General features: G+C 36.8%; 1 protein-coding gene across 1 annotated transcript; it reads right to left on the bottom strand.

The window, feature by feature from the left end:
• Positions 1-65: 65 nt before the first annotated feature.
• Positions 66-21,796, bottom strand: LOC145785211 (uncharacterized). Its single transcript, XM_082596899.1, has 15 exons — positions 21,598-21,796; positions 19,093-19,171; positions 18,664-18,758; positions 18,300-18,398; positions 17,970-18,152; positions 11,877-11,975; positions 11,171-11,356; positions 10,592-10,699; positions 8,640-8,793; positions 7,324-7,481; positions 6,285-6,362; positions 5,954-6,049; positions 5,519-5,625; positions 3,728-3,842; positions 66-3,023 (listed from the first exon to the last, which is right to left on the bottom strand). Exons 1-15 carry the CDS (start codon positions 21,668-21,670, stop codon positions 2,953-2,955), a joined length of 1,701 nt encoding a protein of 566 aa, XP_082453025.1. The 5' UTR covers positions 21,671-21,796; the 3' UTR covers positions 66-2,952.
• Positions 21,797-27,931: the final 6,135 nt, after the last annotated feature.

Below are 27,931 nucleotides of genomic sequence, written 5' to 3'. Positions count from 1 at the left end.
TAGACGTAAACTTACATCTGCAGGCGTTAAATCAATGAAAAAAATATTTGTTTGCATCCCTTTTATTTCGTGTGCAACTTGAGTCAAAATAAAAAAAACATACCCCTTACATAGGCTATGTGTAGGCTATTTAATTATTAGCCTATATATGTCCATTTAACTAATAAATCAGAAGACATGACGAGGAGGTAGGGGAAGGTGGGGTTAGTTGAGTCAGTGGGTTAGTTGAGTCACCATTGTTTTCTGACTAACCAAGCATGACTTCGTGAAGATTAATTGCTTGAAATAATGAGAATTATGGGTAACTGCGTCCATCTTGTTTTAGCAGCTGTGTAAGTTATACAGGTTATACAGTCAGCAAAATGCCATTTTTTTGACTAAAAAGTAAATATTTTCAGCTCAAAGTTGATTGGGATGCTGAAGCTATGCTAGGCGTAAGCGAAGATAGCGTCAAAGTTTCATATAGTTTATAGCTATCTTATGCAAAGTGTATTTGTGTAAAACTGATAAAGCTTTACGTATAGATAATACTTTCAATAATTGTCACGAGGAAGGATTGGGGTTGGTTGAGTCAATTGCTGCGGGGCTAGTTGAGGCAGTGACTCAACTAACCCTATATCTCAAGTTGCAGGCTGCTGAAATCTTTCTTCTGAATTTTATTGCTAAACGCGCATTATTAATTCAGTTACTTAGACAAAATGAGCTATTATTTGATTATTACTTTTCTGTTTAGCTTTAAAACATTTTCAAATTAAGTCTTAAAAATTAATGAAAAAAACTGGTCGTGGACAATGGTTTATGGAGACTTTTGAAGCTGGTTTGAAGTTAGTGCAAGATGGTAGGCTATGTCGTTAAGAAAGGCAGCAGAAAGAGTTGGTGTGGACAAAGAAACGTTTCGTAGATATTTGAAGAAGATAAATGAAACTGGAGCTGATGCTTCTAAAGTAAAGATGGGATACTCAAACCACAAACAAGGCATGAAACAATTTGGGATAGAGGAGATTCAGTGACTATGATCGGCACCATCAATACTCTTGGAATTGCTCGATTTGTTGTTGCTGCACTGGATGCAACTCGTGCTGTCCTATGGTGGAAGTAGTAGTTCTACATGTTTCCAATGCAACAGTTGGGCACATTTGGCGTGCACCGACAACATGTCCCACTTGTGATTAATTCAGGGGTAGGGAACTTACGGCCCGCGGGCCAAATGTGGTTCGCGAAGCAATATAATGTGGCCTGTGGGAGCATGAAAAGTATTAGATTTCACGTCACTTTCGATATACGTGCGAAATTTGGGTCTGGGCGGTATGAAGACCTTTTTTTTAGAGAAATGGCATGAAGTCGGGCGAAATCGAGAGAAATTTGGGCCTGGTTGCGGTGAAGACCTTTTTTTAAATTTTTTTTAGAGAAATGGCATGAAGTCGGGCAAATTCGAAGAAAATTTGTGTCTGCTGGTTGCTGTGAAAACTCTTTTTTTTATAGAAAGTTTGTGGAAACGGGCGAATTTGGAGGAGCCATGTGGCCCGCCTGGTATTTTTAATATTTCCTGTGGCTCATAGTACAAAGTAGGTTATTCCCCACTTCTGGGTACAATAAACGTTCATTGATGGTATAGATCAGAGGTGCCAGTCTGCCATATGGGGACGGTGCCCAATAGCCCCAAAAAGTTATGCATCTCATGAATGCAATTGCGCCTCAACTAACCCCACCCACTGACTCAACTAACCCTGCATGCGGAGTTGGTTGAGTCAAACGGTGCTCTGTGTTCGAGGTAATAAAAATGGCAATTAAATGGGAGGTGACATTTTGATAAATGGGTAGCAGCAAGCCTACTTCGTTACCTTCGTTTCACTTAGAGTTTCATAGGTGTATCTACAATAGGTAAAAAAATATAAGGAAAAATCTGAAACATGACTCAACTAACCCCACCTTCCCCTAGTGCAGAATTGCGCTAGTAGGCTAGCAGCCTAGCTTACAGTGTCACAAAATAGACGGCAATAAATATTAAAATTGCACAGCAAAAAGTAAATATTAACAAATTCAACCAATATGACTTTCGTAAAATAAAACTTTCCGTCAGAGACTAGTTTCAGTCACGAATTGTTCATATGTTACGAAACAACCGGTGATATTAGCCTAAAGATCTGTTGTGGTAGCCAAGCAGGGCCTTCTTAACCGTTCCCAATGCCACCCGGGGCTCGGGCGGTCCGAGATGGTGCTCACACGGCCCTGGTAGTAGGATACAAACAGAACAGTGTCCATACTGCAGGCTACAGAAAAATAAATCTATTTATTGCACATGTTTACGTCAACAACACATTGCTACTGATGATGTTTCAGGAGGCGCATGGTGGGCTTCTTCGATGGCTATAGCCTATAGTAGCCTAAGCTACGGTTTTTGATGTTAACGATAATTTAGATATTTGCATATAATTTGATTGCAAACAAGAAACTTTGCACAAGTGTTGATAAAGCATAGAAATCAGAGAGTATTAAAAACCTAAAATTCAGCATCCCCTAAATACAACAGTAAGTTTCAGGAGTCACGTCACAATATAAAAGCAATGCATTACCGGTATTCACATTTGTATCAGTATAAAATTGTCAGTTTACAAGAGTAGCATAGCGTTAGGCTACTTTATAAAAAAATAAGTTACCGTTACTTACACATTTAGCCTAAATGACCTGGTTTCACAGAGCAACATTTGAAATCATGTAGGCTTGGCTACTTAACCACCAATAAACTTGAACAACAAGCACCGGTTCAATTTCATCAAGCAAGCGTACGGTACCATAACAGAAAAACTCGGTGAGATCATATAATTTATGAAGCTTTTTCATCAGTGTGTAGCAGTTCACGCATTTATCATATGATTTAGAATTATCGTGAGAACTTTCTTCAGGGCTGGACACAACATAGTTGATGGTTTTCATAGCACAAGAATTAGTGGATCAATCACCATATTGAAGAGACGATGTTAGAAGCAGCGAAACAAACCAAGGAAGAAACAACATTCGGAATGCTGTGAAAAAACACACGAAATATCGAGAGTCTGTTTGGAAATTAACAACAAAATATAAAAGAAATATACCCAATAACAAAATTGGTGCATGAAAGGTTTCAATCACATCAAACATTATTGAAACGAATTATTTTATTTACCAAATGCCCATTCTTTAATATCTTTTAAAATCATAAACAGACATAACTCAGCAACAACACTACATTTAACATTATAAAAACAAAAAACAAAAAGCGAACGTTTTCGGCTAGTCATATAGCCCTTTTCAAGCCTATAAGAAAATACATTATTATTGCCTTATTGCCTTGAAGTTTAACGTTAAGATTTTTCCCGTTTATAAAACATTTAAAGCTGGTTATTATTTTCAGTTGAAGTCTAAAACTCCTTTCCGCTTATGTTCTAACGTCGTGTATAAGTTCACTTGCTCGCATGATGCGAGATCGTCATACGTTGGTATGACCACACGACATTTGGTGACGAGAGTGGGAGAGCATTTGAATTTAGCTAATTTTAATAAAAACAGTGCAATTAAAGACCATATTAGAAACTGCCAATCGTGCTCTAACAATAAACCGTCTTTGCAGTCTTTCAAAATTGTTCGTAAGTGTTTGTCCGAATTCGACACCAAGATTCACGAGGCATTGATCATCAAATCTTTAAACCCAGGGCTCAACAGGCAATTATTTGCTTGCGGAGCTTCTTACCTTTTAGCAGTTTTTTGATTGAATTATCACGTCTTGTGTTTCTCGCATTCACTTTGTTTTGTGCCACTATCTCTTGTGCTTCTGTCTTTCTTGCGTAATCTGCCTGAGTCCTTGTCTGAACAATCAATTAATTTTACCTCTGAAATACTTGACCCGTTGTGCTGTGTAATTTTCAGTTATCATTTTGTGTGAGCGAGGCAGTTTCTCAAATGTTTAGCTTTGACCATATTTTTGCTGTGATACTATATGATTCTTTAGCATTTCTTTTAATAATGTATTTTCTTATAGGCTTGAAAAGGGCTATATGACTAGCCGAAAACGTTCGCTTTTTGTTTTTTGTTTTTATAATGTTAAATGTAGTGTTGTTGCTGAGTTATGTCTGTTTATGGTTTAAAAGAGTTACCTCTCTACCCAAATTGTATCTTTTAAAATAGGCGATGTTACAATACAATTTATTTTATCGAAATGATGAGAAAAATGTGCATGGCTTTGTCTGGTCGTTGTTGCTGTTGAGTTGCATGTTGGGAGGCAAAAATAAAAAAAATACATAAATATTAAAATGAGCTAAGTATTTAAGTGACATTTGAAACTGCGATTATTCTACAAAAAATTACATGATTATATTTCCCTGTAACGGCAACTTGTTGGCAATTAGTAGGCTTTATCTAAGCAACGTTTAAAAACATTACATTTGGCGAGTGGCGCTTCGGCATAAAATTAGATTGTCGACATCGGCTGCTGAAATGAGTAGTCTGCCGTTGAACGATTCGCTTTATTGAGCGAACAAGAAAAATCAGTTACGTTTAACAAGCAATAAATTGCCGGCAGGGTGCTTTAAAAAGTAGTCTGCAATGAACTGCAGAAAAATTGTTGGCAAACCAACGCGTGAAATGATAAAAGGTGACATGTTTTTAAAAGATAATTATGAGCTCGTGTTTTTTTTTATTGACGTAGAAATAAAAGTTTTGTAGCATAATGTACTTACCAGAGTCTCCATAATTTTGGTTATCTTGTTAAACTTACTTTTATTTTTAAAAACCTACTTACGTGCGGGGTCATCAATGTGGTAATACTTTATTTAGATTATTTAAGTATGAGAATGGTTTGTTTATAAGTTGAATTAAGATGAAGGCTGTCTAACTGCTTGGTGAAGTTTCTATCTATCTAATTTATCTAGTTTGGCTATCTGACTCCATGAACTGATTTCCACACAATTGTTATTCGAATTATAATTTTAAGTTATCAGAAGGTGTTCATATAATATTGTAGGTCTCTAACACAATTTGAATTTATACATTACAGAATAGTGAAATTACAGGATAGTGAAACATTATCACGAGTTATTACATTTTAATTAAACAATCAATTTAATGTTTTTCTAAGAGCTGAACTGGCCTAACTGAGCTGGTTTGATGTGAGCTAGTCCGATTTGATAGAGCTGGTTTGATATGAGCTAGTCCGATTTGATAGAGCTGGTTTGATATGAGCTAGTCCGATTTGATAGAGCTGGTTTGATATGAGCTCTCGCCAAATGCGAACAAGTCATTTTATAATCATCAGTTCCCTTTTTCTTATTGACTTCGGGAGCAGACTAAATGGAAAATTACAATTCTTTAGGAAATTACGCATGGTTTGAAATGGTTCATTTTAGTTAAAGAAAGGGAATTTATATGATGAAATAATGGATCGCTACACTGTTGCCCAGGTGAGAGCAATTACAGTCTACAGTACAAGCCACTGTGGTTAGCCTACGCAAGTATACGTAATACTATTATTGTTAATTCAACTTACATGACAGCGACCGAGCAGAATTGTTTTCTGTTGTGCTCTCCTCATCATCTGGAATGTAAAACATTGGCAACACTTGGTACTATTATATTGAAGCTGGAAGGGATAATCTAAACATTGTTGAAGCAGTTGATTTTATGATGCTAGTTATCGACTTTTCTTCATTTTACAAATCTTAGTAGTCAACTGCTGTACAATGGTGTAAGACTTTGGATGGTGCTGAGTCACAAGGCACTTGCGATAACACAACGCTTTAAACTGCGTTTCAAAAGTTTCCTTTCCTGCACAGTATCAACACCGTTAGACAATGTTCTCAAAACCAAACTAGCAAGCAAAAAAACGGCATCAAGTGCATGTCAACTTGTTTCTCTGGCAGCATTACTAAAACAAAAATCCAATAAAAAGCTGAAGAGCAGCTTATCGTATTCTCAACAATACCAGTCGGTCTTGCGATTGCTTCGAACCTCGATTCAGTTGTAAGATTGACAGTACCAATCTGCTTCAGCTTTTGAGACAATGTCGCCGTTATTTGTTCTGAAACATTTTAGATCACATTTCGTTTCCAGATCAAGTTTTATCACAAAAAACAAACTCTGAGGCATAAAACGTGATCAAAGAAAACAATCAAATAAATTTAAAATAATAATTGATCTTAATGATACATTGCACCTGAAGGGAAGAAAGGAATGTGGTTCCCAATTCCGCTTTAGTCATCATGCTCTAACTTGAACTACTTTTTTCGTGTTAAGAAATGTGGTTACAAGCTTACCAACAGCAAACTTTGATGCAGTAGTAGTAGTGACGGCAGCTCTAGTCGATGGCGTTACGGGTTCAGTTGGCTTTGGACCTGAAAAAAACATTTTTTTTGGTGGTTGTGAGCACAAGTTTGTCACTGAAAAGATACCACAAAAAACGAACATGCTAAAGTGCGCACACCGTGAAAAATTATTTTCACCGTGGTAAGATGAAGGGCATGTGAGAAGGGGAGAGATGGATCAAGAAAGCGATGTTTGCTGAAAATACAAAATAAAAAACCGACGATAATTTAGATGAATGTTGTGAAGAAATGTGTGACATGTATAATGCGGGGCATTGACATGTGTGATGTTTATAACAGCGGATGGGTGTGTAAATAAACCACAAAGCATCATAGGCTATGCTGTGAAAACAACGCAAATTGAAACTAAGGTGAAGAGTAAAAATGCACTGATTTGATAAGAACGCCGCACAAGTAAGTTACTTTAGCTAACGTGGGACTAGAACAGGCCCAACAAGATATAAAACAACTCGTAGTGTTTCACTTACTTCAGCGTCAGTTTATAACTAAGCTCGCCAGCTCAGTGGCCGAGTGGTTTCGCCTTCGGCTCTGGTGCTATTAAATCTGAGATCGATTCCAGGTCAGATCACACCGAAGACTTTAAAAACGGTACTGATTGTGTTCTTTCTTGCATAACTCAGTGAGAATAATCGAGTAATAATGTAATGAAATTGCAAACCTGATAAAAAATTAAAAATGAGCCCTGTCGCTAAAAGACCTCAGCTGTTGTTGAGCGACAATAAACAAAACCATGACATTATAACTAAGTTCAATGCGTTTTAAATTGTGTAAGCGCAAACTACTGCAAATCACAGCAATCGCTTCCTCGACTGTGAGTAAGTGAAGCAATGAAACATTCCCAGACAGCAAACCAGTCATTTTTTTCATGTGATGACTGATTTGTTGTCTGGGTTATTACTAGAAAAGGATATAATAGTTGTTGGATATTGCCACAATTTCCAAACATCTTCACAATGTTTTCAGTTCTTACAGCCAATTTCTTCCAATTGTACGTCCTCCAGTTGTACAAAGGCATGTTGCGAGGTGATTTCAAACTTCCATCTAACGGCACCAGAACCTTCTAGATTCAAGCGAAGATACTTCCAGGTGGTAGCATTGTTAGTTGTAAGCAACGTACGTGGAGAACCACTGCAACAAAAATATTTCATTGACAAACTTACACAAACCTGCCGGTATCACAAGACAGGTAGACACCAAACACAAAATCTAAGCATTCATTTACATTGTTTTTGAATTATCAAGCTTTAATTGATATCACTTGAGAATGACGTAGGTATCAGGAAGTATCACAAGAAACACAAGTATCAAAAAGTATCACAAGTTCTCCACTTGTGAATGTGGTACTGAGGAACAGGCCGCTGACCACATCATCAACGATTGCACCATCTTCAAGCCACCTAATGGAGTGGAAGGTCTGCGTGTCTTGGATGATGAAACAAAAGACTGGCTGCTCTCTAGTAGCCTTCAAGCTTAGTCCGGGAACATCGTGAATCTGAGGTGGTAAAAGGATAGAGCCTCAGCCCCCAGAGGCTCACACGACGATGACGACAAGAAACACGTTAACTGCTTGTGTGCGTTGTATGCGGTGGCGGATCCAAGGGGCGGTGATTGGAACGATTGCCCCCCTTAAAACACAGAAAAGTAGCTTTATTCACGGTGTATTGCAAGGCTGGTTATTTTTGCGGTCATTTATCGGTCATTGACCGATTTTTTAGCAAAAAATGTCCCAAAAAAAAATATAGTCAATTCGGTCAAAATGTCCGAAAAAAACAACGTTGCTCAACGAAACTTAATGTTGTAGCTAGTCAGGAAGTGCAAATTTTGGTTTGTATCAGCTACTTGAAAGGAAATATTTTCATCAGAAAAAATGACCGAAATAAATAAAAAATGACCGAATTTTTTCAAGTCATTTCGGGCAAATAACCGAAAAGTCTCAGCGAAAAAAAAACAGTAAAATGCAAGGTAACTTTATTCACCAGAAATGTAACTTTATTCACGGTGTATTGCAAGGTCGAATTAATGTAGTAACTACACATCATTGTGTTTTGTTGAAATCGCCCCCTAAGGCTACTTAATGGATCCGCCCCTGGTTGACAAATATAAGTCACATCAATATTAAGAATGACCACAATATGCGATCAGCAGAGAGAAAACAGCCATTATTTTTGCAAAATATCATCATAAGTCACTAAATTTCTGAACAATAAGCTAACCTAGCGATATATTTAAGGATTTGTGAATGCTGTTCGCATGCAGAAAAGTTGAATTAAAAACCAGTGTTTTTACCTGCCGCCGTTATCCTGTTGCGTGACTGAGAAATTGGCAACACTGCCTTGTGATATTCTGTAGTAAAAAGTTAAGCAAGCCCCTTGCGAACCAATTATGTAACTCGGTGAAGAAAGGACAGCACCACAACATCCCTCCGCAGTGACCACGTAGTCTGCAGCGTTGTAACAAGATTTAAAACAAAATATTTCAGAATCAGATGTTCTGAAATTGTTAGCGTACCGGAGCAAATGCTGCAATAACAACCAAACAATGCCCTTTTCATCTTTATGATGCTTTTTGGTTAAGTCCACCACACGTTTACAAGTCGTTGCATTAATTTTCGTGATCTGTGACTTATAACAAAAAGGCAAGACTGTAGTACAAATTGTATTCAAATAATAATTTCAGTTGTATTTCAAGATAATGATTGTTAAAAGGTATGCCAAGCATGCTCTGGCTTCTTGTAGGCCGTTGGCCGGGCTGGCGTCAACGGTTCAAAGCATCCGCACGAAGCATGCGAAGATGCCAGGATTCAGTTTCAGACGAGGCTCTCTCAAAGGGAAGATATTATTCTTACGAACAGTTGTGCTAACTTCCAAATAAACTAATGTTGAATAACCGTTCATAATTCAACAATCCCGTTCATATCACCTTCATTGACTTCAAAAAAGCGTTTGACAGTGTTAAATTACCCTACCTTTGGCAACTTCTGGATAAAACTTCCATCAACAAAAAATACATCAACCTCTTGAAAGCAACGTACGACGACTCTAAAGCACTAATCAAAACAGACATCGGAACAACCAGACGAATTGATATTATAAAAGGTATTAAGCAAGGAGATGTCTTGTCTGCTATCCTGTTTTGCATCGTAGCGGCTGCAATAATCTCAGAAACAGAAAATAAGTGTACAACTGGATTCACCATCGGCGGTCATGTAATATCCAACTTAAGCTACGCAGACGATATGGCCATTTTGAATAATTCTAAACTGAAAATGCAGGAATACCTAGATGCTCTGTCAAAAAATGCTGCTAAATTCGGCCTCCAAATAAATGTGTCCAAAACCAAATGTATGACAACCGACAAAACTAACAACACACTCAATCTCACTCTCTATGGAAAACAAATAGAACAAGTACCAGAGTTCATATATCTTGGCCACCGACTATCCGCAACCAACGATGGAAAGACTGCAGTGCAACACCGAATTGGCTTAGGCTGGGCAGCATTTGAAAAGAACAAAAAGATTCTAACATCCAATAGACTCCCAATCAAACTGAAAGCAAAAATTTTCAACACCTACGTTTTACCAGTCGTGCTGTACGGTCTAGAATGCGTAAATTGGACATCATCAACGATGAAAAAACTCACTACCTTCCAAAACCACATCATGAGAAGCATGACCAACAAAAGGCTACTTGATCACACAAAAATAGAAGATCTTCTAACTATGACAAAACTACATCCAATTGCAGCAATAATAAAATCAAAAGTTTTAAAACTGTTCGGCCACACTAAAAGATCACAATTCGGAATCAGCAAAGTTTGCACAGAAGGCAAAGTAGAAGGAAAAAGAAAACGTGGCAGACAACCAAAACGATGGCAAGACAACATTCAATCATGGACCGGACTCCACTTGACGACACTGGGCGAGTTGGCTCAAAATCGCCACTCTTGGAAACAAATAAGCCATGTTGATGCGCCATCTGCCGCAGGCGGAGATAACGACTGATGATGATGATGAAAGCACATAACCGCATAACCGTTAACCAAAGCACGGAAGCAGGAGACGCAAGTAATTTGTAAAATTTATTCCGCAAGTTGACAGGAAGAATAGCTGACAGCCTTACCTTGTGAGAATTAATTATGATTACTTGCATTTTCAGAACATTTCTCTATCCTTGCAGATTGAAACCAGAAATAAGATAAACGATTTCCATAACAACAAATACCAAACTGCCACTTACTTCTATTGCCATCGTAACTATCGGAAATGAAAGTCCGTTTCCACTGGTTGGAAGTATATCCACAAAAGCTATGTGGTGACATTTCATCAAAGTTGCATCCGTAATTGACTGAAAAAAGATTGAATATACACTACAACTTTGAAAAAAAACAAGCAATACGGTTGAAAAAAGCCACGCTCTGTCCAAACAATAATAAAGAATGGTGGAGCGAATCGGCAAAGAGCAAATCAAGTAATATGCTGCGGGACAAAATGAATGAAACCGTTCCAAAATAGACGACAAAGCCTGGTAAATGATCTGCACAGGGTTAAAGTGACTACAATTAACTTCAGGTAAGGTCACAGTGTAAAGTTATTGTTGAAGCAATAGGCCTCAACCCTTCAAAGCTCCTGTAATTAAAACAAATATTCAGATTATTTCGACAACGTCAACTGAAATTACATGAAATCAAAGAACAGAAATGAGTTTGTGGCCAACCTACTAAGCAAAGTCAATCATTCCTTAAAATAATTTGACAACTTCCTTTCATAATTTGGTTATTTTGCTAGAAAATGATCAATATACACAAGCAGACCTCACCAACGCAGGTAGGAAATTCGCTCCAGGTTCCACCTGCACTGCACGTTGCTGGTGTCAAGAATGTCTTCGACAACTTGAAACCTCTGTCGCAGTGAAAAAAGATCTGAGTGCCAAATACGTAACGAACTATACCAAAGTTTTCAATCGCCCCATTTTCAAGATAACCAAAAGCGGGACAATGATTAGCTGAAAAATAAAGCTTTATAAATTCACCGTTAGTGACGACCTGGTAGAGAAAAGGGCATTTAAAAATAACTTGAGTTTTAAACATTCAATTACCATTCAAAATAAAGTGGTACTTGTTTGAATCATTGAAAGTGTGACAAACGTTAAAAAGATGTAAAAAAAATTTACTAATTGAAATGAAATTTAACATCAACAAGTTAGTTAGTCGTAAAAACAATCAGACATTAAACTAAACTTGGTAATATTCCAGGCTTTAGACTTAAAGTTTAGGCCCAGACGCTCAGTCGCTCATACAAAGTCAATGATTAGACCAGGTAATATCTAAATGAAAACTAAGACGCTATAACGTCAACAAAGCCTCGATTATTTTCAAGGACATTTCTATTCATGGGAAGACAAAGCAAGCGTATGTTGATTTCCTTGACTATGGAAAAGGCAGCAAGAAATTACTTCTGTTGAAAACTATCAAAAATAGTAGCCTAAGTGTTTAACTGTGGCCATGTAAGTTTCAGACGCTCACCATTACACACAGGAGCTTCTCCGTTCCACTCCACTGCATTTTCATGAGAATTTAAAGACGCGGAGCACTTTCGAGAAGTATTGCTGGATAAGGAGTATCCTTGAAAACATCATACAATCAAAGTTCGTTAACTCGGAGTTGAAGGGACCGACCAAGTTGCTTCGAGTTATCCGTAGTTCACAAAAAACACATTGTCATGACGCAACAACAAGTACTATGTAGTATTACTGATACACACGCATAAATTACACAATTCAAAATCCTTCTCTACCAGGGTTGAGAAAAACCCGGGTTTTTTTGGGTTTTATTGGGTTTTTTTTTTTTTAAATGCAAAAAAGGTAGATTTATGCTTATTTCATCTCAAATCTACTTTTTACGAATGAAGTGCCTTTCATAACTGGTCATACTTGGCCAAACAGTCTTATCTCGAACAAAAATCTCTACAAAATATGCAACAGTGAACCATTGTCTTGCAAGATCTCCACCATGAGATGGAACATGTTTGGACACATTCTGAGACTTCACCAGGACTCACCTCCCCAGAAAGCCCTTGAATTTGCAATAATTGGCAGCAAAAAGTACCAAGGCCGAACCGGACGTCACCGTACCAATTTATTACAACTGCTGAGATCTGACATCAGAAAAGCTGGCCTGGGATCCCTGCTCAGCACACCACATCTCCATCGATTGCAAAACATCGCAAAGGACAAAACAGAATGGAGATCCTATCAACCTTGTTGAAAGACTGATCGAAGCCAGCGGATGCCAAACGATTTGGCTACACTGGCGGCGGAGACAGTTACAATAATAAGTGCCTTTCACTCACAGTACATGCTTGCATAACTCAATAAAATAATGCACTAGGGCTGTTGTTGCTTGAATGTTGCATCATCTATTAATTTCAAGATCAAGTTGGAAGTTGCATCATCCACTGATTTCTATACCAAGTTGATGCTACCGTGGTAGAAATCACATTATTGCATCATTTGCTTTAGATTTGAAGGCAAGGAGCATTATGCCATCATGTTTAAATATTTTTTCTCATTTATGTATATATTATATATAGTAATGAATGAGCAATTGAGCGATTGCGTTGCCAATAGCCATTTAGGCAAATGCTCTGAAACAGCCATGCGTTAGAATCCAGAATATGTAATTGGTAAATAGCCTCCTAACTTGCATTTCACATCATATATACACACTACAGTAGAGTAGTACTTTCACCAGTTTAACTATAAGGCCTTCTTGCATAAATGAGTTTTAATGTAGTATACACAAAGTGGCATTAGGCTACTAGATTTTTGTGTACTGTAGTGTACAATATCCAGTCCACTGCGTTTTCAGTTTATTCTTGGAAATTTACTTCACAATCACATCCTTAAGTCCTAATTTAAAGTTTGTTTTAAGTGCCTGGTAGTGTTTTTGTTCATTTTTTTAATTTTCTAACAAAAACTGGACAAATATGATGCTCTGGGTTTTTTTATGGTTTTTTTTTGGTTTTTTTAAGTGAGTTTTTTCAAAAAAACCCACCCGGGTTTTTTTGGGTCGAGTAAAATACTGACAACCCTGTTCTCTACCACATTGAAGTACGATGGCTATCCAGGGGGAAAGTGATGAATTGCATTTTTGCTTTGCTTACAGAGTTATTGGAGTTCTTGAAGTCACAACTATCGGCATTCAAAACACTTTGAAGACTCAAGTTTTATCCTTACTTTGGCTTATTTGGCTGACATCTTTGGTCTTTGGTGCCCTCAATCAGCTGAATTACCAAATGCAAGGAGGTCGTAAAAATTTAATAGAAACTGAAGAGCAAATGAGTGTTTTTCAAAGGAAATTGCAGTTGTGGTGGCAGCGATTGGAATATAACAACTTCGCTAACTTTCCACGTTTGGACAAGGGGGTCTGCTACTATTCGGCGAGTCCGATTCGGCGAGTCCGATTCGGCTAATCCGATTCGGCGAGTTCCCTATTCGGCGAGAGCCTTTTTCGGCGAGTGCCCTATTCGGCGAGTTTTTGAAATTTTATTTTTGAAAGGGAATTATCGGGTACCGTTGCCTAATTATAATTGCCGTTTTTACATCGTTAAACGTTGCAGTCGTGCAGAAAGGAATAAAAATAAAATGTTTTAACTATTAAATTAAAATTCGTCACGTCAGTTCAGTTGTTTTTATTTCTGACTATCATGTGAAAAACAATACACGTCAACATAGCAAAGGTAGAAGCGACAAAACGCGAACGTTAAAACGTGCTTGAATTCGTCATGTCAGTTCAGTTGTTATCAAAAACAATTTACGTCAACATAGCAAAGGTGTAGAAAAAGGTAGAAGCGACAAAACGCGAACGTTAAAACGTGCTTGTGACCGAAGTAAGTTATTGAGTTGAAAAAAATTTGGCACGGTCGCAACACCTTCAGAAAAATTTACAAAATGAAGGGAAAATAAAAAAAGAAAATGTTACAAAAAAAAATCATGTTTAATGTCTATAAGTTAGTACTTTTGAATAGTTAAAATGATTAGTTTGGATCAACAAAAGCTTGGATTGAAAGGAAATTATCGGGTACCGTAGCCTAGTTATCCCAACCAGCAGAAATTGCCATTTTAACATCGTTTTAACGACGCTAAACGTTGAAATCGTGTAGAAAAGAGAACTTTGCTGACTAGGATACGTTGAAACTGGGAAACATTCACAGAAGCCCTTCGATTTGTTCCAAGAACCCATTTAGCCTAACAGTTCATTTGTACATTGATTCAACGTCTAAATACATTATCTTAAAAATGCATAATCTTAAAAATGCAACGTATCGAAGGGCTACTGTGAATGTTTCTCAGTTTCAACGCAGGCCTTAAAACTCGTGTTTTTTTTCCGGCAGCCATCGTGGCCTACCGAGAGCTCCTTCTCGGCGGCCAAATCTGCGTGCTTGGAGGCCAAAATACAATAACGATAGCACAAGTAAATAGCATTAAACTTGCAACAATGTTAAAATAATCACTTAGGGTTGTTGAAGTCTGGGCGACGTCCTGCAATAGAATCGTTGTACCACGCATTAAATGCTCTATCGGGATTGTAATCCGGTATTGCGGGACCATCTAACGACCCTAAATTGTTTTAACTGCTCGCAGCTCAGTAAATTGTTTCAACTGCATACCGCCTTTCATAAAACCTGACCATTTATATCGTTATGATGTCACCATTGAGGGTGTGAAGTTACTAACCCACAGCGGGGACATTTCTCAATTATGAAGGCACGTGTTTTACCCACGGATGTCAACTAACAAAGTTCTCCTTTTTAACAACGATTTAATGTCCGACAACATTGAATCGATATAAAAACGACAATATCGCCAGCCGATGTAAATTAGCACTTCGGATTAACACTTCGTTAAAATAAACATTCGGGAATTGCAAACAAGACTTCCAGCGCTGGTGCTCGCAGCTGAATATATTCAATACAACAGTAGTGATTCTGACGCGCTGACCTAATTCTGCGTCACTCTTTGATACTACATATTTTCGACATTTAATCCACGAACATTCTATTGCGAAATTAAATAATTGAGAAACCGGCGGCCGAACTTGGCCGACGGAGGAGGTAGCACAGGCGGTCATTCAAGCACTACTTAGCGGCCATGGCCGCCGGCTGCTTTAAGGCTTGCAACGTATCCTAGTCAGCAAAGTTCTCTTTTCTACACGATTTCAACGTTTAGCGACGTTAAAACGATAGGCCACACATTTGGTTAGCCTTTTCATTCTGTTACTACAATGTAAAAATGAACTGTTAGGCTAACTGGGTTCTTGGAACAAATTTTTGCTGATAGGGATAACTAGGCTACGGTGCCCGATAATTTCCTTTCAATCCAAGCTGGAGGCCACACATTTGTTGATCCAAACTAATCATTTCAACTATTCAAAAGTACTAACTTATAGATATAAACATGAATTTTTTTTTTGTAACATTTTCTTTTTTTTATTTTCCCTTCACATCTTAAATTTTTCTGAAGGTGTTGCGACCGTGTCAAATTTCTTTCAACTCAATAACTTACTTCGGTCACAAGCACGTTTTAACGTTCGCGTTTTGTCGCTTCTACCTTAAAAACAACTGAACGGACATGACGAATTCAAGCACGTTTTAGCGTTCACGTTTTGTCGCTTCTACCTTTGCTATGTTGACGTGTATTGTTTTTAATATGATGGTCAGAAATAAAAACAACTGAACTGATCTGACATGACGAATTTTAATTTAATAGTTAAAACATTTTATTTTTATTCCTTTCTGCACGTTCAGCGACGCTAAAACGATGTGAAAACAGTTAGGCTACGGTACCCGATAATTCCCTTTCAAAAATAAAATTTCAAAAACTCGCCGAATAGGGCACTCGCCGAAAAAGGCTCTCGCCGAATAGGGAACTCGCCGAATCGGACTAGCCGAATCGGATTAGCCGAATCGGACTCGCCGAAACGGGCCATTCCGTGGACAAGGTAGTAAGTAGTTCCGATACAGCAATTAATGGCGAAGATGCAGAAGTTCAGAGGCTTAAGCCAGTATTTACTGAGCATTTGCCGAAATTGCAAAATTTATTTCAAAACTACTTTCCCGAACAATATCCAGCATGGATACGTCAACTATTTGCTTATGACACTATAACAGCAGATATAAATAGTCCATATTTGGATGACATTATCGAGCTTCAAGAAAGCGAGATGTAAAAAAGAAACTTCAACACAACAAATCTTCAAACGTTTTGGTGCCAACAAATGGAAAGTTTTCCTTATTACAAAAGTTGCCCTTGAAGTTCTCATGCCATTTGTAGCCACTTATTTGTGCGAGCTTGCGTTTTCTATTCTGGTGGATGTTAAAGCAAAGTAACGAAACCGGCTTGCATGCGAAAATGACATGAGAATTGCTGTTTCCGAGACAAAGCTTCGAATCTCACTATTGGTCTCAGAAAAAACAACAAAATAAGTCTCAATGATACAGTAATGTATTACTATTAAATGTGGTAGATTTTTGTTTTTGTGACTCAACAAAAATTTGGGGTTCAACGAAAGCTTGCAGACTAGCGTAAGAGTTCGGCAGTTAAGTAAAAAGTTAAGTTAAGAACCACGTAAAAGTTAAGAACCACTGCTGTAGAGTGTAGATAAAGGTCTGGCTTTCGGCTCGTTGTCACGATCGTCAGCACTAGCAGCAGTGTCAGCTATCTTGTGCTTGTCTGTTACTGCATGAAGAATGTCATCAGCTGTTACATAGTCATCGTAAAATCACACCGGCATTTGCAGCATATCTGGTGAGCTCAGTAATGTTATCTTCGTCATCAGATGTGTCCGCTGTGACTTCAATGCCAGGAGTCATAGCAATGAAATTGGCATATCTGAAGCAATTGCTTATTGTTTTTGCCTCAAACTGATATCCAAGCTCTATTAAGCATGTGCAACGCTTCCAATTCATTGACGTTTTTCAGTAATTTCGAGATAGAGAGCGCTGCATATGCTCTGAGGGCACCAAAAACGATTTGAGTTAATCCAAGTTTCGAGTTATAGAACTTCGAGTTAGGGATAGTTTTTTTGCATGTATTTGATAGGCGCTTTGCAGGCACCAGTCAACCTCCTTCGAGATAGGGAGAGTTTCAAGTTATCGAACTTTGCTGTACATTGATATATATCGGCACTCGGCAGTGCACAATGGAGTGCAGCCGTTTATTAAACTTTAAAGTTAATACGTGCATTTCACCACAAACCACAACAATGCAGCTTTTATTACTGAAGAATGAAGATATTCCTTTTTTAACATGTCAAAAAATTAATCTGGCTTGAAATGTTATGACACCCAACCGTGCACAATTTTAAGTAACGCCACAAACAAGTAAATTTTAAGTAACATGGCCACAAGCTACCGGTAATGTCTTTCCAAGTGAAATTGGTGTTTTCTGTTATAAACAAATAAAAACAACTGTTTTTTTATAGAAGTATTTTTGGTAACTTTTAGGTTTAAATTACGTTTTTCTGGGTATTAACAAAACTTCTGCGCGTTCATTTACTTATAAAAATCAAGTCTTGAAACAAGGAAAACCTTTAAGCTGCTCAACTTGTGCAAGTTACCGATATTGCAGTAGTATGTGGCGGTGCCTCCGAACACAGAAGAGTATACATAGAGGCCACCGTTGCCTGGGTTATCAAGAAAGCCACAATCCTGCTCGGTGCATGTAAACATTGGCTCGCTCCAGGTATAAGTTGAAAGGCATTCTCTTGTGTCAGGAGAGCCAGGAACAGAAAAGGCGAACCCTAAAACACATGAATATTTTACCAGAACGTCTATTTTTGTAAAAAGTTAATACCATAACGATAAAAGCTCGGAAAGATATAATGAAAACAACACAATGTAATATTGCGTAAACAATTGAAATCATACTGTGTCTAGTTGTTGCTTACCTAGTCTACATTCGTATATAACTAACTCGCCAGCAATGTAAGATTTTTTAATATTAATAGGTATTCCATTGTTGATATCTCCAGGAGCAGTACAACCACCTGGAGAACAAAACATTGATATTAATGCAGTCACGGTCCACGGACCTAATACAAGTCTATGATAACAAGTAGTGTAACTGCGGTGCAGAGGAGTAAACACAACTGGAAGGAGCCGCCAGACAGCATTTTTGATGCAGGTGCTTTATTTTAAGACAAAGTTTGATAAAAAAAATTTTCAATGGTCAGTTTTTTGATATAATATAATTGATTAACAATGTAACAATATAACAATGATATAATTGATTTACAAATTATGAACACAAACGTTGACATATTGGTGCAAAACCACTCCAAGTGCCATCAGATTGGCATTTGCGACTTTCCTCTCCAACCAAAATGTACTCGTCATCACATGATAGCCTGAACAATATATATTGTACAATACCCAGGTGAAACTTTTTATACATTTTTTCTTATTACAAAATTGATAAGAAAGTGCATTACATGTACAATGTTCATTGTTCAAGATATATTTTTTCCATAGCGCAACTTTTTTTGCGATGGCTAACCAACATAAGCAAAATATGAAGACATTACTTTGCATCATGATACACGATAATATAACTTACTGGTAAATACCATTCTAATAAATACTTAGAAAATTAAAGGCATCAACGCTCCAGTTTCAGAAGGTTAATTTATATATACACAATTACACAATAATTTGTTTCATTTAAAAGAGCCTTATATTTACCTTGCAATTGAATCATGTTCGTTTGAGTTTGAAAACGAAACTGTTCCGTGAGAAAAAACCAATGGAGGACATACATTACCTAAAATTAAGAAAATGAAATATCTTCTGACAAGTGTCAAACCCACAACAATGCTTGATATGAACGACTCGGTTACATGTATTGCCTAAAATTATTTTCATAACTATCTGTTTGCTACGTAAAAACTACACTCTTGGCCATATACAATAATAATAAAAAAAATGCAATCAACAAACTTCTCATAATGTTTTACAAAATAAACATAATATGTAGATACAGTTGAACTCCATTTAACTTTCTAGTTTCTACATAAAAAATATTTTAAAACTGCAATACAGAAGCTGTCCGATTTGCAAACAAAAACTAGGTATACACTAGGGTGGGTCGAAATTTGGACTTTTTCTCCGATTTCATTGCTACAAACTTTTTTTCTTGCGAATAGCCATAAAACGACATTCCTGAAAATTTGAGCTTGATCGGACATCGTCTTCATTTCTAAAAATCGCGATTTATAAAGGTACCTGAAGCGATTTTTTCGAGGCTTGAAAATGCATTGTTTTTAATAGAAAGTTGTTTTCACGAGATTTGAAAACGTCATAACATACTTAATTCTTATTGAAAAAAGATGATTTAAGCGTCAACAGATTCAGTATAATTAGGAGAATCCAATTCATTGTGTACTGACTCCGAAAAATGATGACGTCATCAATGACGTCATTAAACAGTAATTTGGAAATAGCGATAAAACTGATAATCCTACATGCTTCATCTCTAAGTTATTTGATAATGAATTGATGTACTTTCCAAACATAAACATCATGCTGGTGCTTGATGACGTAATTGATGACGTCATCTACATTATTAAATTACATTTCACTATGATGGCTTTTGGAAAATACTGCGTGTTTCTGATAGATAATGGATCGTTATCAATTAGTTATGATTCGCTTGATTTTAAATAACAATATTGTTCTTTAAAGATTTGTTCCACACTGCCTTTCCGTGTGTGCAAAATAGGCATTCTTTTTAACATATTTCAACGCAATGTCTCGAATTTTATCAGGCAAAAGTGAACAGCACTGCAATGATTTAAGGATATGCTTTGGTCCATCTTTGTACAATGGTTCACATTTTATATTGAACCAACATGAGGCATATTGAATGACTATATGCGCAACAATTATTTTCAAGTTTTCTGCAATGTCACTTGGCAATTTGTGATCACTGATGTATAGTTTGTAGCAACGTGAAGCGAAAGTTAGCCACCACGAATGATTTAACGGACCAATCTTTGCGTACATCAGTTTAGATGAAACATAGCCATTCCTAATGGCATTGGTAATCTCGTACAGATACCTTTGATCAGTCGATAGATCTTTTACTATGTGCTCCGGTAGCAAACGATTTCCTGGCCCCATATTTACAGGCACAAATAAACGGTTGACTTCTTCAAATTCAACTCTACTTAGAAGCTTCCCTATTGGCCCTTTAAATGGTGTGTCACCACTGGTAGGTCCATCTAATGTAGCGAAGACGTGTCGAAGGGGTAACTTATTGGATGCAACTGTGCAACATGCATATAAACCAACTCACACGATGACCAAGGCGTTGTTCCAGTCCAGTTATCACACCTGATTTAAATCCAGTGTTTACATTCACGGAATCACACCCAACTACTTTGACACAATGCACCATATTATATTTTTTGATACAGTCCATGAGAGCATTTGTAATATCTTCAGCTGTTCCTGATATTGGACTGACAACAGTTAAATACTGATTTCCAGGTTTCTGAACAACACTGTAGTGTTTTTCGCAAACAAAATCTTTCCACCTGTTCTTGATGCTATCTTAACAGTTTCATTTTAATAAAGTGGGTGACGTCATCAATTACGTCATCAAGGACCAGCATGATGTTTATGTTTGGATAGTACATCAATTCATTATCAAATAACTTAGAGATGAAGCATGTAGAATTATCAGTTTTATTGCTATTTCCAAATTACTGTTTAATGACGTCATTGATGACGTCAACCTTTTTCGGAGTCAGGACACAATGAATTGGATTCTCCTAATTATATTGAATCTGTGGACGCATAAATCATCTTTTTACAATAAGAATTAAGTAAGTTATGACGTTTTCAAATCTCGTGAAAACAACTTCCTATTAAAAACAATGCATTTTCAAGCCTCGAAAAAATCGCTTCAGGTACCTTTATAAATCGCGATTTTTAGAAATGAAGACGATGTCCGATCAAGCTCAAATTTTCAGGAATGTCGTTTTATGACTAATCGCAAGAAAAAAAGTTTGTAGCAATGAAATCGGAGAAAAAGTCCAAATTTCGACCCACCCTAGTATACACACATTTTTGTTGAACGAATTATGATGAATAACCACTATTTATAATATTAAAAAGCATGAAATATTGATTGTTGATATTTAACACTCCACCAGTATATACAATATATAAATGTAATCTACTTACTAGACTTCTGTGCTTGAGCATACAACAAGCACATTGCAAAGAACAGCCTCAGAAACAACCTTTGTTTCTCCATACTCTGAACAGAGTTGCTTCTCAAAGCAATAATGCCAACAAGACAAAATTTAAAAAGCTTAACAAAAATTGACAGACCAAACAAAACTGGCTTACATTAAAGTTAAAATGCAAGACTAGTTAAGAGGCAAAGACTAGATAAAAATTGACAGGCCAAAATCAGTTTTGCATAAAAACTTACTCGAATAGCCCGAAGCACTGTTTACTTTTTCATACATACAGTATAAACGCAGTATGATAGTTCTTGGTTGATTTGAATCCTTATCTTCAGACTAAAAAAAGCCTCTGATAGGTTGTTCCTTGCTGTTTTGCATACTTGTAAAGGCTTTGAACCACTAACACAGGCTCGATTACCAAGATTGGCAGATTTAAGTTGCCAATTGTCAAAGTGTTGCTGTCTGTGAATTATTCCATCCACTGGGTGCTGATCAAAGCAGTCCTTGAAAATGTGATGTTCAAGCACACACCAGCACTGTTTGATCTTGAGCACTTTACTGGAGGCACCTTGCTATGCATTGCGCAAAGCTCACTGCTTGCAGTTTGAGCACTTTAGCAAGGTTGGCAGTAGTACCATTTTTTGGTGTTTAGGTACAACCACAAATGGGAAAACCTCACATGGAGGTATGGTATATATCTCTATGGCCATTCTAGTGTACCTACTGCACTGAGGAGACCGGAAGGTCAAAACGGTGTGCACTGTCTGCAGTTATGTAGGTATGCATATTGTATTATATTGTATATTGTATGTATATTGTAATATTTAATGTGCACCAATATTTTCAGCTGAAGTCACCTACCCCCTTTGCTCTTTCTTCAAATGTTGTCTATGAACTTAGTTGTTTGCGTGATGCAAACCAGAAATACATTGGTATGTACACCAGACATTTGTTGGCGAGGGCCGAAGAGCACCCAAACACAAACTTAATTCAACTAAAAGTGCAAATAAAGAGCACATCACCTCTTGTGTAACTAGAGATGTGAGGTTTTTTGCGCTTGTTTTTTTTTTGAAAAATTTGTTTTTTGTAAAAAAAAATGAAATTAAAAAAACAATTTTTTTTTGCACCAACAATCTGTCTAAAATTGAAATGTTGGAACAACATTTCGTCATTAATAAGCTGAACTATCGTAAGTCCAAATTTTTCAAAATTGCGTTTTTGATTGATTTGGTATCTATATAGACTATAGTTTATTTTGTTAAAGCATCATAACTCTATCTACTTTAGTTTTGATGATACAGAACGATGAACTATCGTAAATGGGAGTTACAATAGTTTTGCAAAAAAAAAAAAGAATAAAATGGGACTTACGATACTCTGCTCTGAAAGAAATTTTACACGTTTCACGTTAACAATCTCTTTTCTTTTAATTAATTTTTCTTTCAATTGTTTTTTTCATGTTGATGTTTAAGGCTTAGTTATATTTCTTTCTATTTCGCATAGGCTACAACAATTTTGCTGTATTATTGTAACTACATTTCGACAATTTTTTTTTTGTTAAATTATCGTATGTCCATATTCAATTTTCTAACGTTCAATTTTTGCAAAAAAGAATTATCTTTTTTTTCAACAACCAAAATCCATGAAAAACAATGTTTAGTTTTTATGTTTTTCCGTTAGAGAACTTTTAGAAAGATCAAACAATGTACAGTAAACACAGCGTGAACTTTAAAATTCAATTTTCTCAAAACTGCATTTTTGGAGTTACGATAGTTCAGCTTATTAGCGACAATTTGTACTTTTCCTTTTATGAAAAATCTGTTCTGAAATAATCAAGACATCAATAAGTTGCCAAAATACAAGTTTGTCACTAAACTTTTTCTTAAAGTCTTCTTTTAATTTCACCAATGATCCAAAAGGATGCGTAGTAGTGTGTGATAAAATCATGATAAAAAAGCATGTATACAGTACCAAACAAAATTGGCAAATTCAAGTTTATTAAACTTAAATTGAAAAAACTTGACTTTTTAATTTAGTATTGCACATACTCTCTCCTTTTTTTATTGATGAGTTAAAGAGTATCAGTCGACTACACTGAAGATTCACCAATTAGATTTTAAAGATGGTAAAACCTATTTTGTCCCCTGAACACGTCGCCTCCCGATTTCGTCCCTTGAAAAGATCGAGAAAAATACAACAGAGCCGAAGTCGCTGATCGGAGTTGCCGCAAACATTTCAAAATTTTCTTTATCTTTTCAAGGGAGGTATAGGTTGCATCCTTATTGAGGGTTAAGGTTAGAAATGTTTCTATTTCTAACCCAGGGTTAGGAATTAGGTTAGGGTTAGAAATGTTTCTATTTCTAACCTATTGGCTAGGGTTAAGGTTAGGGTTAGAAATATTTCTATTTCTAACTCTCTAACCCTTAATAATTCAACCTTAAAGATTCAACCAATTTTGTTCCCTGAACACTTCGTCCCTCAGGGGATGAAATAGGTTGTATCCCTTTAAAGGGATATGTATCCCTTAGAACACCACAATACTCATCATAATAAGCTATTTGCAATGAAAGAAATGGCAGGAATGAAATAAATAAACAAACAAATAAAAGAAATTAAGACAAGCAACAAATAAGGTTGACTGTTGACATGGTCACTAGTGGTACCAAAAAGTCCTCATCCTCATCATTGATAGCACTTGAAGTTGGGTGGGTTACGACTTGCTGAGCATGCGACCACACTTCTGACTTACATAACAGCCACAACTGCATTAAACTAATTTATAAGAAGTTATTTGCAACTATAATTCACCACTTTCAATTGCAGTTCTTTGTTATGATGAATGAAGACAGTTGTTACTTGAAAAAATATATGAAGCGATTAAAAATAGTATAAAAAATGAAAAATAAAACGTAAAAAAACAAAAAAAGGTAAAAAAACAGCAATGAAAAAAATCGTTTTTAACCATCTCTATTTGTAACATGCACTGACAATGTTCCAATCAATCAATTTAAAATCATCTCGAGCCAGATCTGAATACCAGACCGAAATCATGGAAGCCATAAGAATCAAAAGTAATAATCTGTCTGTCAACAGGCAATTATTTATTCGCTTGTTCATTTTACGCATATTGCAGATTTTTAATTCCTGATGAGAACACAAGTAGGCTACGTGACAAAAACGTTAGAGTTTATTTTATTTAATTATGTTATATTTTTTGTGTGTAATACATTATTATGCTAAAACCGTTAAAGTTACTTTGTTTTGTCTGTCTATGGTTCAATGTATAGCCTATGCCATTTCGTATTTCTGCATCACTTCTTGTATTCCTGTTTTATATTGTACTGTTAAATTTCGTGTGTGTATTGTTTTTTATGTTGTAATGTATACAATATATATTTGCGTTCAACTCCGACACCGTTCCATGTCAAATAAATTATGACACCACACGGGTGTGGCAGACTTGATGACCAGTTCGATCCTTCTGCCACTCCCATCATCATCATCAGCAAACATTAAAACAACCTAGTTCACATTGTAATCTTGTATTGTTTTTTCCACATGTGCTGTTGATGCAAATAAAAGAACTTCTCTCTTCAAATTTAGAATACAAGGCTTGCAAAAATTAGTTATTAACAGGTGACTTTTTACTTCTAACTGCCTATAACTACAACTCACTTGATAATTCTTACATGTGTACAGTTAGAAGATGTAACGGCATATAAAAACATGTATGGGCAGACAATGACTATTTGACTCTGAACAATAACATCAGCTGCCTAATGCGGATATCTGTACTGTATCATTTCAGTTGGCTGTTGGTTTATTTGTATTTATCTGGCAACAGCAATAAACGTTCTAGTTAGGGTTTTCCCCTAAGTCGCATTTCACCGAGCAATAATTTCCAACGTTTTTTTTAATCAATTTTGTGACATTTGAATAGACCAGTGCTTCCCAAATTTTTTAGCTTGCGACCTCTTTTATCCTCATAAAATTTTTCGCGACCCTTCACGGTTGAAATGATAAACAGTTTGAAATATAGCCTGCATTTGTGCTATTGATGAAAAGGTTTTCAAATGAAAACTTAAAAGAAGCTAACGGTAGGACTACTCAATGACTGTTAGTTTGGTTGGTTGGTTGGATTTGAATCTTTATCCTCGGACTGTTCAGTTCAGTTCAGTTGTTTTTATTTCTGACCATCATATCAAAAACAATACACGTCAACATAGCAAAGGTCGAGAAAAAGGTAGAAGCGACAAAACGCAAACGTTAAAACGTGCTTGTGACCAAAGTAAGTTATTGAGTTGAAAAAAAAATTTGGCACGGTCGCAACACCTTCAGAAAAATTTAAGATGTAAAGGGAAAATAAAAAAATAAAATGTTACAAAAAAATAAAATAAAAAACATAAATTTAGGCTATACGGTAGCTTTATTAGCCCACGTAGCTTTACCTGATATATTTAAGATTTGTATGGACAGTTGCTATGAAGATCGGCCATGGTGCGTTATCAAGAGTGCTGATGGTCGTAAGGGGAACACGTCTTGATGCGTTTAGCTCATAGCAAATAAGAGCAAGGCAGGCAAAGAAAACCCCACAAAGAAATCTACCACGGGCAAAGCCATTTCAATCGCAACGCACCATGCCTTGCACGAATCACAAAATAGATAGGCCATAACTTGACGACATGAAAACAATGACAAAAACAAATAAAACAAACTAGCAAAAACAACATTATCATCTTGCGGAAATCCAATTATACCCAGGAAAGTACTTATGTCTTGAAGATATCAAGCGTGCTTTGTTACAAAGTTGCGTTGATAGAGCGATAATTTTAGACCCCAGTCAGCTAAACTCGTCACCTCCACACCGATCCAACGTTAGCAAACGTTGAATTAATGCAAAAATGACAGGCATCGCTGGTTGGGATGTAGTAGTGGCATGTCACAGTAATATGAGAAATTTGGGTTAGGCCTACCGTATGCTTTACACGTTAAACCAAAATAAAAGTAAAAAAAAACAAAAAAAACTGACAAAGCCTTGATAGGTTATTCCTGGTAGTCTCGCATACTTGAAGTTGCAGTGGTTCTTGACGCAGGGCCGGTTACCGGGAGATTGGCAGAGTGAAGTTTTCCGATTGTTGAAGGCTTGTTGCCGGAGAGTTATTTCACTCACTAGTTGCCGCTAAATGGAGAGCAGTCCTGAAATGCGTTGCTCAAGCGCACACCCCGAGAGTCGAACCAGCGCCGCGTGATCTTGAGCCGGGCGCGTAACCACTGAGCCAACGGGGCGGACTTTACTTTACAGTTTACAGGCAGCCTACTGGAAACAAAATAAAGAACCAAACACATTTATTCAGATGGCTATGAGTGTGATGGATGCGACCGTTTTTTGCTTCAAAGCAAGTCCAGCCGTGGCTCAATTGGCTAATGCTGGTCCCAAGGCGGTTTCAAAGTTGCTTAGTTTTGATGATGTCTGTTCATCAACGTTAAAAACGCTGACTCGCACAAATTGTCGTCGTCGGTTCCAGCTCGTGTCCGAGCATTGGTTTTGTTTTCATGTCGTAGGCTATGTGGCTTTAGGGTGGCTATAGTAGAAAAGACGCGGGAAAAAGTCACGTTGTATGGATCGAGAGTTGGGAACGTGGTTGTATTAGCTTTTTTACTAATGTTTTATTTTTTCTGAAACTTCTGTAGCCTATCCTGTTTTTCTTTTTTTCGAAAAATTCCTTGCCTTCTCTCGTTCTTTTCCTCCAGATTGACCTATCACTAGCAAGTTGTTCCCCCAGAGGCGGATTTACCTATGGCGCCCCCTAAAATTCCAATTTATTTTTTTATGTCTGCATACAAATTTCCTTTTTATGCTATACTTTAACCTGTAAATTTCCAGCTTTTCTATAGAGAAAATGAAAAAAATAGCCCAAAGCTTTTGGCGTTTTGGTGACCTTGGGGGAAATTTCAGTGATGAGCTCGAACTGTGGAAAACGACTTGTTCACGATTGACTGATCGACCAGAAATGGCTCTAAACTCTCTTTCGCTGTGCAACTCATTACTTTCCCTTACAGTGCATGCATTATTGAAAATTTTTTCTATCATTCCAATTTCGTCTTGCTCAGCTAAAAGATCGTTTTGCGCCCTGAAATTGCTAAAAACAAAAATACGTAGCTGCATGCGTGAAGAAAGGATGCCCAGTTTATTGATCACATAGGCTACTGCAACAAAGATGTATCGGTTACGTCAGACGAAATCTTAGACGAGTTCGCAAAAGGTGACAGAAAACTGTTGTTATGAACAAAACTATGTTTTATTATTTAACGTTGATAGATCGGCT

Source organism: Aplidium turbinatum, chromosome 16, assembly GCF_918807975.1.
Source record: "Aplidium turbinatum chromosome 16, kaAplTurb1.1, whole genome shotgun sequence".
NCBI lineage: Eukaryota > Metazoa > Chordata > Ascidiacea > Aplousobranchia > Polyclinidae > Aplidium > Aplidium turbinatum.
The sequence above is the reverse complement of the archived record's forward strand: the minus strand, read 5'-3'. Positions and strand labels throughout refer to the sequence as shown.

What these genes read in the sequence shown, in the direction of transcription:
- LOC145785211 (XM_082596899.1), bottom strand. Translation starts at nt 21,670, where the DNA reads ATGGAGAAACAAAGGTTGTTTCTGAGGCTGTTCTTTGCAATGTGCTTG. An exon ending in TTTTGCACCAATATGTCAAC is followed by an intron (nt 18,399 to 18,663) that starts GTTTGTGTTCAT and finishes TTTGTTCTCCAG; the next exon opens with GTGGTTGTACTGCTCCTGGA. An exon ending in CGAATTTCCTACCTGCGTTG is followed by an intron (nt 10,700 to 11,170) that starts GTGAGGTCTGCT and finishes ATCTTTTTTCAG; the next exon opens with TCAATTACGGATGCAACTTT.